Consider the following 14582-nt stretch of genomic DNA (forward strand, 5'->3'; position numbering starts at 1 on the left):
TTCTGCAGAAACTGCCAAATTCGGTTTCACTGCGCGCTCTAGACGTCCCCGTGAGGCGACGAGCACTGGTCTTCGGATGACCAAGGAAACCGAGGTGGGGAGAGGGTGCGAAGCCAGGCAGAGGGGATGGCCTAGCGTCCCGAGGGACTCAAAGTGGCCTGGGAGGAGAACTCGCATTCAGGAGCGGGTACCCGGCGTGGGCATGCGTGCGGCTCTGAGTTCTCCCCTCGCCCACTCCGTTCGCAGGGGGACAGGGACCGCGTCTGCACAGAAGCTACCCTGCGCGCCAACTTGGCGCTCCGGAAACGTCTGGACAATCACTGACCTCAAAGGCTGCCCCTACGTGGACTTCTGGGAGCCCGTGCGCGGGTGGCGGGGTCCCGCAAGTCCGCGTTCTGCGCCCCAAGATCTCTGCACTCGCCCTTCCCCTCCCTCCGCCGTCCCACCCGCGGAAGCGCCTCGCCTTTCCGCCGTCGCCCGCTTCTCCGTCCAGGTCCCAGGACGTCTCGCAGCCCGCGCGTCCGGGTCCCTCCCCGGGCTCCCGAGGAGGCGTCGCGCGCGGGAACCGGGTGCGCGGGGAGCGGGAGCGGCCGGGCGGCTCGCTTACCTGCAGACGGCCGAGCAGCGCGCAGATCGTGAGCAGCGCGGGCAGCGGGCGGCGCCGCCGGGCGCGCGGGGCCATGGCGCGGTGGGCGGGCGGGCGCCGCGCTCTGCGGCCTCTGCGGCCCGGGCTGCGCGGCTGTCTGCGACCTCGGGCCGGCCCGCCCCGGCGCCGCGCCCCGCCCCGCCACCTGTCCCCGCCCGCCCGCCCGCGCTGCGCCCCCTCCGGCCGGGCCGGCGGCGCCCGCCAGGTGGTGCCCGAGCGCGGGGCGCGCGCCTTCCATTGGGCGAGCGGGCACACCGGGGGCACAGCGAGGTGAGGACTGCGAAGGCGACAGGGTGGGAGGGGGGGCGGGGGTTCGCCGCCCCGCCTCCCGCATCTTCTGCAGCCGCGGGCGCGAGAGTTAGCCCGGAGCTTCTAACCCTGGGCCCTGCAGGTTGCACGCGGACAGGTTTGCCTGCGACCCGACCCGCTGTGTCTTTCCCGTTCGCGGGCACGGACCGGTCTGCACCCAGACATCCCGGGCCGGCTTCCAGGGGAGGGGACGGGGCGGCGGCGGCCTAGCCCGCGGGCCCACGCCCGCCTGGATCCCACGCGCTCGGCCCTAACAGGCGGGGCCTCGCAAGCAAGGGTGGATACCCCACCACCGGGAATTAACCAGAAGAGGATCTTCGCTGGGGATTTCGTGGAGTACAATGCAAAGGTCACCACAGTATGCCATCCAGCACGCTTCATACAATCCTCCCTCAAAGTTTTCTGGCCAGCAGCCACTTCCTCTTGCCTCTCCTCTAGTACCCTTCTCTGGGGTGAGGGACACCATCCTGTCTCCGCCTCCCGCCCACACCCCCCACCCCATCCAGGCACTAGCCTTGATGAGTCCTTTTGCTTCTGTAGAACCCGCCAGCTGTCAGGCGCGCTGCACCTGTTGTTCTGGTCACTTGCTATTCCTTGCTTAGGAGTGTATCTTCTCTCCCATTCTAGGTCGATGCTGCACGCACACATACACGTGCCCCTTTGTATGGATAACTTTTTGAGTGAACATACTTGCCTGATGTCAACAGAAGGTTGAATTTCTTGAGTGCTAGAACTGTATCTCCTTGCCTTACTTTCGGCCCAGTGCATGGTGTATCCTAGTGAATATTCCATAGGATCTTCTATGGTTGTTGGGCGAAGTGGGTTTTAAAGGTCAATTAGGTCAAATCGTTTGAAATATCATGTCATTTTCTGCCTGGTTGTTCTGAGGAAACTGGGAATTTACAACGAAAGCTGTGGGTTTGTTTATTTTTGCCTTTCAGGTCTCAACACCCCCACCCCCCCCCCCCCACCGCCCACCAATTTTTTGACGCTTAGATTAGAAGCATAAACATTGCAGATTATTATGTCTTCTTGATGAATTGACTTTTCATCATTATGGTAGGGCCTCCTTGATCCATGATAAAACTTTGGGTTCTAAAGTCTACTTTGGCGTTAGTTATATAGCGACTTCACCTTTCCTATGAATAGCATTTACATGGGATATCTCATTCTATCTTTTTTCTTGTTTTTACCTTTAAAATAGAGACATCAGGGGCGCCTGGGTGGCTCAGTCGGTTGGGCGGCCGACTTCGGCTCAGGTCACGATCTCGTAGTCCGTGAGTTCGAGCCCCACATCGGGCTCTGTGCTGACAGCTCAGGGCCTGGAGCCTGTTTCGGATTCTGTGTCTCCCTCTCTCTGACCCTCCCCTGTTCATGTTCTGTCTCTATCTCAAAAATAAATAAACGTTAAAAAAAAATTTTAAATAGAGACATCAGCCTTTCTGTCTATGGACACTGGCAAGTATCTTTAAAGTCTCCCCTCCCACTGCTGCACATCAAAGTCAGAGGGTCCCAAAGAGCCTGAACAGCTGCGGAAGCTCTTCGTCAGAGGTTTGTGCTTTGCAACAACCCATGAGAGTCTGAGGAGCCATTTTGAGCAACGGGGAACACTCACAGACTGTGTGGTAATGAGGGGAGAAAACACCATGCACTCCAGAGGCTTTGGGTTTGTCACAGATGCCACTGGGGAAGAGGTGGACACAGCCATGAATGCAGGGCCGCCCAAGGTGGATGGAAGAGTTGTAGAACCAAACAGGACTGTTTCAAGACTCTCAAAGACCTGGTACCCGCTTAACTGTGAAAAAGATTGTTGTCGGTGGCCTTAAAGGAGCCATCATCTAAGAGATTATCTCGAACAGTATGGGAAAATGGAAGTGATTGCAATCACGACTGACTGAGGCGGTGGCAAGAGGAGACGCTTTGCTCTTGTAACATTTGATGACCGTGACACCGCAGACAAGATTGTCATTCCAAACTACCTCAGCTGTGAAGTAAGGAGAGCTCTGTCTCAGCAGGAGATGGCTAGTGCTTCATCCGGCCAAAGAGGTCTAAGTGGTTCTGGAAACTTCGGCGGTGGTTTTGGTGGGAATGACAACTTCGGTTGTGGAGGAAACTTCAGTGGGTGAGGTGGCTTTGGTGGCCGTGGAGATGGTTGTGGATTTGGTGACAGTGCGGATGGCCACCCTGGATTTGGTAACGAAGGAAGAAACTTTGGAGGTGGCAGAGGCTGTAATGGATTCGGCAATGACAACAGTCTTCACATATTGGTCCCATGAAAGGAGGGAATTTTGGAGGCAGAAGTCTGGCCTCTATGGTGGTGGAGGCCAGCGTTTTGCCAAACCACAAAACCAAGGTGGCTGTGGCGGTTCCAGCAGCAGCAGCAGCAGCCATGGTGGTGGCAGAAGGTTTTAATCACTGTCAGGAAACAAAGCTTAGCAGGAAAGGAGAGCCAGAGATGTGACGGGGAAGGTTACAAGGTGAACTCAGCCAAGCACAGTGGTGGCAGGGCCTAGCTGCTACAAAGAGGACGTGTTTTAACTTTTTATTTTTTTTATTTTTTGAGACAGAGACAGAGCATGAACGGGGGAGGGGCAGAGAGAGAGGGAGACACAGAATCGGAAACAGGCTCCAGGCTCCGAGCCATCAGCCCAGAGCCAGATGCCCAGATGCGGGGCTCGAACTCACCAGGTCGTGACCTGAGCCGAAGTCGGCCGCTTAACCGACTGAGCCACCCAGGCGCCCCAAGAGGACGTGTTTTAGACAAGACTCATGCGTATGGTCCAAAAACTCGAGGACTGTGTTTTTTTGTGACTAATTGTATGACATGTTATTTTAGTTTCTGTTCTGTGGGAAGTGTAAAGCATCCAAGAAAGGGTTTTAATGTAGTTTTTGGTGTTTTTTTTTTTTTTTTTTTTTTGCATCCATGCTATTGACTGCTAAATGTAATAGTCTGATCATGATGCTGAATAAATGTGTCTTTATAAAACTGTGCTGTGTAAAGTGAGTCTACTCTGAAGCCATCTTGGTCAACTACCTCGGCAATGTGTGTTGGAATTCCTTCAGGGAGCTACCAGGTTCCGTTTGAAATTTACTGGCAAACTGCTTGGGCACAGAAGCCATTGTCTCCACAAACCTTGGCGTCGCTGAACCGACAGTTAATGCGTTGTGCCCTGGAGCTCACCATTAAAAGGGTCACCCGAGCAAAGTCATGGAGTTTATTGGGCTAGATTGCTGGCACATCCGATGCAATATCTAAACTGAATTATGGTATCAGATAAAATTATAGGTGGGATGAAAGCTTGTGTGTCATCCATTATCATGTGTCATCAATAAATGACTTAATATCCTCTTGATAATAACAATAAAAAAGAAACTTCGCTTTTGTTGACAAGTTAGGCCCACTATGGACAGCTCCGCAGAACAATGGAAATAGGAGCCCCAGTCACTAGAGCAGTGAATGCTCCCCACCCTCATCATCTCCCTTGGCACTCTCCACTCCAACCTCCTCGTGATCCTTCTCGAGGGCAGCCACGTCCTCGTGGGCCACAGAAAAATCCCTCTGGTACAACAGGCATCAAGCCACGTGTTTCCCACGGCAAGCGGCCCATTTCGCCATCTGGTTGGCTCGCTCAGGGCGTGCCTCGGTGATCTGTGCTACAGGAAGCTGTTCATGGTAGGCTTTCTCAGTAGAGATAATGGGGGAACGTGTGGCCAGAGAGAAGTTCATGTGGGATTAGGGCACCAGGCTGGTCTGGCATTCTGTCGGATGAACGTTCAGGGCTGCATTAAATCTGAGTAAGCAGCAATGGAGGACACGACTGCGCTAATCCGGTGGTTAAGGGGAGTGTAGGTTGGGTGTTCAATGTTGATGTCATAGATGGCCTCATTATCTACCATGAAGGCACAACCACAGTGTTCCAGGATGGTGTGGGTCGTGAGGATGGAGTTGAAGGGCTCAGCTACAGCTGTGGAAACCTGGGGGCCTGGTAAATGGAGAACTCCAGCTTGGATTTCTTGCCATAATTGACAGGTTCCATCAGCAGGGAGGGGAACCCAGAACAAGTACCCCCACAAAACTGGAAAACCAAGAAGCCCTGAAAACCTGTGCCCTGGGGGGGCTACTTTCGGTCCACTGACCAAGGAGGGCAATGCTCTTGCTAATGGTAGAGTGCCCACGACCATTGTTATTGTGGGCACTCTTAGTGATGCTTAGCTATTGGTGGCATCTTTCTTGCCCGTTGATCAGCTGCTCTGGGTAGAAGAGCTAGAGGCAGGTGCCTGTGCAAATTTCACCTGTCTCAATGAAGGTGTTGAAGGAGTCCTCTCCTCCCCCAGTGATCTTGTCACTTGGCATCTGGTCATCAGGCTGGAAGTCTGTTCCAGGCAATAGAGCTACCAGCAGTCATTGCCCATTTGGACACCAGCCTGGCCAACATGGTTGGAGATGCCTGAGACTTATAGGGCTCTGCAGGGCTGGAGAAGGCGAGGGGACGTTGACAAGGATCCCCCACTGACAGACAAGAATTCGCGGGGTGGGGGGAGAAGCAGTGAGAGGAAGGCCAGCCCGGAGGACCCAACGTACCGCACCCTCCCTCCCTCCCTCTCCGCAACAGCGCGGCAGGGCGGATCTTGGACCCTGTCCCAGCCCCCCCGCGACCCCGCCTCGAGGCCCCCTGCTCCCCCCCTCCTGCCGCCCCCTCGCTGCAACACTGGCGCTGCGAGGTTGGTCGCCCCGGCCGGAGGGGGCGTGACGCTGCCTGGTGGGTTCAAAGGTTCAAAGCAGACTTCTCTGTAGGAGCCGCATCAGGGAAGGGGAGGAAATGTCCTGGGGCCACAGACGGGCCAGTGGGGCGGGGAAGAGGACGGAGAGGGCTATGGGAAGGAGAAAGGAGAAGCATCGGCCCCGGCCCGTCCTCCGTGGGTTTCGGGGGCGCGTCGGGCCGGCAGAGCCCAGGCGCGGAAAGGCACCCGGTAAAGGAAGCGTGGCCAGAGCCTCCCGGGCGCAGACCTCCCGCCTTCCGCCGTCTCTGGGGCCTGGACCCTCCCTTTAGGTTTAGATCTATTTAAAGTGACAGCGTATGATTCGCTCTTGCCTTTTCATTTAATCCATTTGACAGTCTCTATCCTTCGGCGTTTTCAGACCACTCGCATTTAATGTGATTATAGATATGGTGACATGTGAATCTACTGTCTTGCTATTTGTTTTCTGTTTGTTCCTTCTTTGTCCCTCTTTTCCCATCTTCTTTTGGATTATTTTTTAGGGTGCCATTTCTCTCCACGGTTAGCTTATTTTATATGCGTCCTTGTTTTATTTTTTTTAGCTCTGGGTTTACAATATGCACCTGTAACTTAACCGCAGTCTACCTTCAGCTACAATTCTGCCACTTGAGGTCAAAGAGCATACTTCCATTTCCCCCTCCCGGCTTTGTGCGGCTACATGTAGTCCTCCTACTTGTTTTGCTCCGTAGCTCCCTACTGTGCAGCCTGCCTGCTTACTTTGTGCTTTTGGAAAGCTCTCGGGTGGTGTTGATTAAACAAACAAAAAATTAAAAATGTGAATATCGTTTGACAAGTCAATTCCGTGTCTGAGAATTTAATCCATCAATACATAAAGAGAGACATGCAAGGATGTTTATTTACCTTAGCATTTTTGTAAAACCACAAAGAGAAAAATGTGAGCTTCATGGAGAAATGGCAAAAAAAAAAAAAAAAAATTGAGTTTACCATAGTATAGACCATAATGCAGGTGTTTAAGAAAATCAAGTGGTTTTTGGAAAGACGTCTACTGCCCTCTAAGTAAAAGAAGCAAGTTACAGAGTAATATCATCCCATGTTTGTAAACAATCATAAACGTGATTTTACTGATATATGCAAAAGGAGTTTCTAGAAAGACAATAATGACAGCAAACACCAATAGCATCCTTAAACATGCAAATTCATTTAATTCCTGCAACAGCCTTGTAAGGAATATGATTAGTCCCATTTTACAGATTAGGAAACTGAGGCACAGAGTGGTTAATAACTTGCCGTAGGGTCACTTGCCAACAGCGGCAGAGTTGGGATTCAAACCTTGGCTGTTCTGGCTCTGGAGTGTTCTCCTGCCTCACTAAGCACCAGATTTTTAATATCAAGTGAGTTGCAGAAGGGAAAGGTGACAGCTTTATTTAGGTATGTGGCCTATTGTCTGGAATGTGGAGACAGGTTTTCTAGAAAAAGTAGTGGTGTGACAGGCAGATGAGGGCTGGTTTTGGCCTCAAGGAGCGGACATGTGGGAGAGGGTGCTTTCAGTGTGGCACTTCATGAGAAATACCAGCTTGCTCCTGGCACATGTCCAATGTTAGCCCCTTCTTTTCTCAAAAAAGATGAAAGGACTTAAACTTCTGCTTGGAAAGCCCCAGAGGTGAGTGTGCTGGTTTTGGAAGCACTTTGAACAATAGAATGCCCATGTTAACACATTAAATCAACTAGGGGGAAAAAAAGCTTAATTAAAAAAAAAACACCCTAAATTACTTTTTGAGGACTGTTTCTATATTTACAGAACTACCACTCACATAATTCAAATATTTTATAAATATTAATGTAGAATGCCACTTGTTAACAACAAAATCCATCACAATGGGCCTGAGGATGTCCTCTTTCCTATAGCATTCTTAGGAGGAACGTGGAAATTATTTCCAATACTATTTTTCTCTTAGGTAAAGGATGCACAATTATAGCTAAAGAGGTTGCTCAACATTTACAGAAACTATTTTAAATGTTCTTTACGATTTAAGAAATCCCACATGTATAACTAAATTTTGGTTATCTGTAATAAATGTAAAAATGCATTTTAAACAATAGATATTTTAATATTTAGTAAAGTTAAATGTTTCTGATTTTTAAAAACTAATGAGCTGAAAATGAATTGTGCTTATTTGTACTAAGGAAAAACCAAGTATATTGTGCAAATACAGGAGTCATAGGCTTTTTTATATGGATAGTGTGCATCTCACCCTGGAAATCCCCACTGTTTCCCACTTCTGCATGAACTGTTTAATTTTCAGATTCAAAAAGGTAACATAAAAGTATAGCTCTCATTTTTGTTTCTAGAGGATGGCTTTTAAGTCTTACATTACATCCTAATGTAATATTTTAATCTTAACATAACACTGTAATCTTTATTTAGGCAGCAGAAAACAGGCATAATCTTGTTAATGAAATGTTTATTTTTTGACATGGTGATGTAAAAATAGTTACTGTGACTGTGGTCACGTAAAGAGAATACATAAAAAAAGCAAAGCTATGAAGTAAACATAGGACTTCACAAATCTTTCTTTCAGTGAAAACCTACTAATAAATACAAACGTTTTTTATTACCTACGCTGTTATGTTCTGTTCTTCTTCTTATCTCGCCTATACAACACTTTTTAAACAGAAGTAAGGCATTGATAGATCAGTGTCCGTTCAGAGATAAATTAGGGTGCAATACTATCTGGTAATGATACCCAAACATAATATGAAAATTTGTGACAAATTTTGAACTGTGTCCATGGAAACCTATCTTGCTTGCTTTGGGGGACAAGAATTTTTTCAGTGCTACCGATTTGGTATTCAAAATAAATGAATTTCTGAACCATTAAACTAGTAGTTATTGCTACTTTTTGGATATTTTGTTACAGATAAAACGGTTTCAAGTGGAAAGAGATAATTTATGTGTCCCCTACTTCCCTTCTTCTCAGCCCTAATGAGATGATGGAGAAAGTAGCTCTGTGTCCCTTACATATGAACACAAGGACAGGTATCATCCTACATGCTGATGGCAAAGTTCTACTTTCGAATCGGTCAGGTTCAGACTGGCCATAAAAGACAACTGATGCTGCCACCTAGATTGACACAGAACAGTTTCTTTTTAAGAGTACTTTTATTGAAGTAGAACATACATAAAGAATACAGTTTGGCTAATTGTCAAAAAATGAAGACATATATAGAGCCTGCACCCAAACCATGAAGTAGAACATTACCAGAAACCCCCAAGCCCCTTTAATCATTACCCCTCATCCTTCTTGGTAGATTTCATGAGAATACCAGTGATTCACTTTGTCTGCTTCTGGACTTTATATAAATGGACCCTGCACTGTAGTATTACCTTGTGTAGGGCTTTTGCTCACCATTGTGAGAGTCAGCCAGGTCATTACTGTCCAGTCCTCTGTTGTATGAATAGATTACCTTTTGTTCATCGTTTCACCGATGAAGGATAGGTGCTTTATTTCACATGGTGGATTCAGAGTGCTAATATTTAGTCTGAGAGTTTACACATCTAAGAGATGGGCCTTATTCTTCCTGAATTGGGTCAAGTTTTGGTGTCGGGATATTGCTGGGCGAGACTGAAATATATGGAAGAACTTTGAAAGGGTGTGTAAGAATGCCATTATTTTTGTCTTAAGTATTTGGTAGAATTCACTGATGAAGCCATATGGCCACTGAGGTTTCTTTGTGGCATAGTTTGAAATTACAAGTTCAACTTCTTTAACAGATTTAGAACTACCGAGATTTTGTTTCTTCTGGTGTTGGTTTTTTAAAGTTTTTTTGTTTGTTTGTTTGTTTGTTTTTTTAAAGTAGGTTCTATGTCCAACATGGGGCTCGAACTCACAACTCCAAGATCAAGAGTTGCATGCTCTACTGACTGAGCCAGCCAGGTGCTCTGCTGTGTTGATTTTGGTAAGAAGTTTCTTTTGTTTAAATAGGAATATGTCCTTCCATCTTAACTTTATTGGTACTACGTAGGATTATTTCCCTTTTGCTTGAATAATTTCTTATGATTTTTCATTTGGCGTGGATCTGCTGGTAACAATTTCTGTTTTTTGGTGGGGTGGGTGAGGGTTGTCTACAAATATCTTAAATCATCTTCATTTTAAATGTTTATTTATTTATTTTGGGGGGGAAGGGGCACAGAGAGAGATAGAGAGAGAGAGAGAGAGAAAATCCCAAGCAGGCTCTGCACTGTTAGCACAGAGCCTGACATGGGGCTCAATCTCATGAACCCGTGAGATCATGACCTGAGCTGAAATCAGGAGTTGGCCGCTTAACCAACTGGGCCACCCAGGCACCCCAGCAACTTCATTTTAAAAGATATTCTTGCTGACTGTAGAATTCTAGGGCAGCAGCAATTTTTCTTTCGGCATTTTAAAGACATTATTCCTTTGTTTTCTGTTGGTGAGTAAACTATCAGTCTTATAGTTGCTGCTTTTCAGATTTTCTCTTTGTATTTGTTTTCCAGCAGGTTTATTATAACATATGTAGGCTTAGTTTTCTACATATCTTAGAATCTATCCTGGTTTGTGGTTCTCATTGACCTTGATGGTTTTTGTCAGTTTGAGAGAATTCTTGGCCATTTGCTTGTCAAATAATATTTCTACCCATTCTCTCTTTTCTCCTTCAACGTCTTATGACTTTTACCCTCTTTTCTGTGTTTTGCATTTAAAAAAATTTGTGCTGCTTCCTGTTTCCGGTTCTGCACGAAGGGAGTTTGGAAGTTACCACCGAGTCCTAACAACAAGTGAAAAGCTGCATAAACTGGAAAATGAACAAATCTTCTTAAATCCATAAAAGAAGTGAGGTCACAGGGCACACCACTGCCCCCCCCCAAATTGGAGAGATTGATAGGCAAATACAGAGAGTCACAAGTGACCAGGTTAGGAACTCTCGAGCTAAAATCTCCATGGGAATCAGTGCTGGAGCAGGAAGACCAGAACTGTAATTAATGACTTGCTGGAGGCTCAGTGTGGACAAGTCTGAGTTCAAAACTGTAGGGGGACCCAGTTGTAGAACACCCCCCCCCCCCCCCCCGCCCAACTTTTGTAAGTTTTGCCTCCAGGAGCTCAACCAGGTTCTCACAGTAAATACCAGAGAAAAATCTCCTTGGCAGAGGGAAAGGAAAAGGATCCATTCTGAAATAAACCAGAGTACTTTGTTTTTCTTAAGAAGGACTGTGCTCAGGGGAAACTAGTTAACCAGAGTCTAACCTGGAGAAGGGAATTCTCTGATTCCGGCCCATTCTCACCATCCTGTCCCACCTCAGGGGGAGAGAAAAACTGAAGCATGATTTTTAAATTCACAGTCCAGAGGCACAGGCTCACAAAACACCAAGACCTAATCATAGGATTAGAGAATATTTTTCCCACTCCTGCACAACCTACTAACTATGACTACTAACACTACTAACTTAAACTCCTATTTACAATAGTTCCTTTTACCCAGTACCTAATATCTGGCTATCAAGAAAAAGTTGCAAGGCGTACCAAACGGCAAAAATTAGAATTTGCAGAAACAGAACAAGCAGCAGAACACGAGACATGGCGGGGATACTGGAAGAATCAGACTGGGAATTTGAAACAACCATGACGAATATGCTAAGGCCTCTAACGGACAACGTAGACAGCATGCAAGAACAGATGGGCAATGTAAGCAGAGAGGTGAAAATCCCACGAAAGAACCAAAAAGGAATGCTAGAGATAGAATACAATGTACAGAAAGGAAAAGTGCCTTTGATAGGCTTATTAACAGATTGGACATGGATGAGGAAAGAATCTCTGAACTTGAGGACATCTCAATAGAATCTGGCTAGCTCAGTTGGTAGAGCATGTGACTCTTCATCTCAGGGTCATGAATTCAAGCCCCACCTTGGGCGTGGAGCCTACTTAAAATAAAAGTTAAAAAAAAAGAAACTTGCAGAAATGAAAAGTAAACAGAAAACACTGGAAAACAAACAAACAAAAAAAACAAAAAACCAACCCAGAACAGAATATCCAAAACTGTGGGACAACTACAAAATTGCATACCAGGAGAAGAAAGGGAGAAAGAAAAAAAAGGAATATTTGAAACATTAATGAGTGAGGATTTCCCCAAATTAATATCAGATGCCAAACCACAGATCTAAGAAGTCCAGAGAATACCAATCAGGATAAAAGCCAGAAAAGTACATATAAGTGCATTACTTTCAAACTATAGAAAATCAAAGATAAGGAGAAAATCCTGAGAGAGGAAGGAAAAAACACCTAACCTGCAGAGATAAGAACGACCTCCAACTTCTCAGAAACCATGCAAGTAAGAGAAGAGTGGAAACATGGAAAGTATTGAGAGGAATAATTCACCAACTTAGAATTCTGTAACCTGTGAAATTACCCTTCAAATGTGAAGGAGAAATAAAGACTTTCTCAGGTAAACAGAAATTGAATGTTTTTGTTGCCTGTAGATCTGCTGTACAAGAAATGTTAACAGAAGGAAAATTATATTGGTCAGAAATTCAGGTTTATATGAAGAAAGTAAGAGCACTGCAAGAAAAAATAAGTGAAGGTAAAATAAATATTTTTCTTACTCTAACAAACGTTTTCTAAAAATAGTAATATCAACAATGTTTACGTATGCTTATGTGTATTATATAAATATGCTTACACATAAGTCAAATGAATGACAATACTAATACAAGGAATGAAAGGAATTAGGATTCTTAGGATTATTTTGTTATTATAAGTTATTTACACTACCTTTGAAACATTACAGTGTTCTGTGATAGTGGACTCGGATTAGTTATAAATATATATTGGAAATTCTAGTAAAAAAAAAAAAGAATTCATGGGGGGCCTGGATGTCTCAGTTGGTTAGGCATCTGACTCTTGATTTTGGCTCAGGTCATGATCTCATAGTTCATTAGTTCAAGCCCCACATTGGGCTCGGTGCTGAGGGCACAGAACCTGCTTGGGATTCCCTGTCTTTCTCTCTCCTCTGCCCCTCCCTCACACATGCACAGGTGCTCTTTCTCTCTCTAAATTATTTAAACTAAACAGAAGTAAAATGGATATGCTAATAAGAAAGAAAGTGGAATCATATACAATTCTTAATTAAAATCACAAAAGGAAAAGAGCAGAAGACAAAAATACGAACAAAGAACAAAAGCAACAAGTAGAAAGCGGTACCAAATAGGGTAGATATTAATCCAACTATATTAATACTGTGCACCTCAATGGTCTCAATGCACCAGTCAAAAGAGACTGTGAAAGTAGATCAAAAAAACAAGACCCAACTATATGTTATCTGCCAGAAACCCACTCTAAATAAAAAGAACACAGACAGATTAAAAGTGAATGGGATGGAGAAAGATATACCATGATAATACTAATCAAAAGAAAGCAAGAGTCAGGGTGCCTGGATGGGTCAGTAGGTTAAGTGTCTGACTCTTGATTTTGGCTCACGTCATGATCTTACACTTTGTAAGATCGAGCCCCACGATGGGCTCTGCGCTGATAGTGTGGAACCTTCTTAGGATTTTCTCTCCTCTCTCTCTCTCAAAATAAATAAATAAACTTAAAAAAAAAAAAAGAAAGCAAGCGTAGCTGTATTAATTTCAGACAGAGCAGACTTTAGACAAAGGAAAGTTATCAGGGATAAAGGGGGCATTAGTAATGATAAAGGGGTAAATTCTTCAAGAAGACATAACAATCCTAAAATGGTATATGCCTAACAACTGAGTGTCAAAATACATGAGGCAAAAACTGATATAGTTGCAAGGAGAAATAGATGAATCCACTATTACAGTTGGAGACTTCAACTTTCCCAGAAATGGACATAAAATCAGTAAGGATATAGTTGACTCAACAACATTAATCAACTGGATATAACTGACATCTGTAGACTACTTCATCCAATGACAGCAGAAAACACATTCTTCACAAGCTCACATGGAACATTCACCAAGACAGACTGCATTCTGGGGCATAAAATACATCTTAACAAATTCAAAAGAATAGAAATCAGAAAATGTCTGCTTTCAGATTATGATGGAATTAAGCTAGAAATCAAAAACAAAGATAGATGGAAAATCCCGAAATATATGAAGATTAAACAATTTGTATATAACACATGGGTCAAAGAAGAAATCTCAAGAGAAATTAAAAAATATTTTAAACTAAATGAAAAGGAAAACACAACTTATTAAAATTTGTGGGAGACAGCAAAAACAGTACTTAGTGGGAAACTGATAGCATTGAATACATATTTCAGAAAAGAAGAAAGATCTAAAATCAGTCATCTAAGCTTCTACCTTAAGATACAGATACCATGGACATTAAAAGGATAATAATAAAGGAAAACTGTGAACAACTCTATGCACACAAATTAGATAACTTAGATGAAAGGGACCATTTCTGGGATGCCTGCCTGGCTCAGTTGGTAGAGCATGTGACTCTTGATCTTGGGTGGTGTGTTTGAGCCCCACATTGAGATTATTTAAAAAAAAAAAGAAAAAGAAAAAGAAATGGACCAATTCCTTGAAAGATACAATCTTGTCAAAATTCACAATCACAATAGGCTTATATTAAAGAAATAGAATCAAAATATTAAGAATCTTTCAAAACAGAAAGCACTAGGTCCAGATGTGTTTACTGATGAATTCTCATCAAAATTAAAGGAAGATATTACACCACTTCTCTGCAGTCTCTTTTGGGAGATAGAAACTGGAGGAATACTTAATTCATTCAATGAGGCCAGCATTACCCTAATACCAAAACCAGACACAGACATTACAAGAAAACGACAGAGCAGTATGTTTCATGAACAGACTCCCACACGGTGAAAAATCTGCATATAACTTTTG

The 14582-nt window shown here is 44.8% G+C and overlaps 1 protein-coding gene and 1 pseudogene across 1 annotated transcript in view; one reads left to right on the forward strand and one right to left on the reverse strand.

Annotated features, from left to right (window-relative positions):
• TNFRSF11A (TNF receptor superfamily member 11a) overlaps window positions 1-682 on the reverse strand; it is a 54870-nt gene extending 54188 nt beyond the window's left edge. The window contains exon 1 of the mRNA XM_047086194.1: window positions 608-682. Coding sequence (XP_046942150.1) covers window positions 608-682 — 75 coding nt within the window. The remainder of the gene's footprint in view (window positions 1-607) is intronic.
• Window positions 681-3509, forward strand: LOC124517022 (heterogeneous nuclear ribonucleoprotein A1-like; annotated as a pseudogene).
• Window positions 3510-14582: the final 11073 nt, after the last annotated feature.

Source organism: Lynx rufus, unplaced genomic scaffold, assembly GCF_022079265.1.
Source record: "Lynx rufus isolate CCGP_SWC_20201006 ecotype Redwood Valley unplaced genomic scaffold, mLynRuf1.p SCAF_20, whole genome shotgun sequence".
NCBI lineage: Eukaryota > Metazoa > Chordata > Mammalia > Carnivora > Felidae > Lynx > Lynx rufus.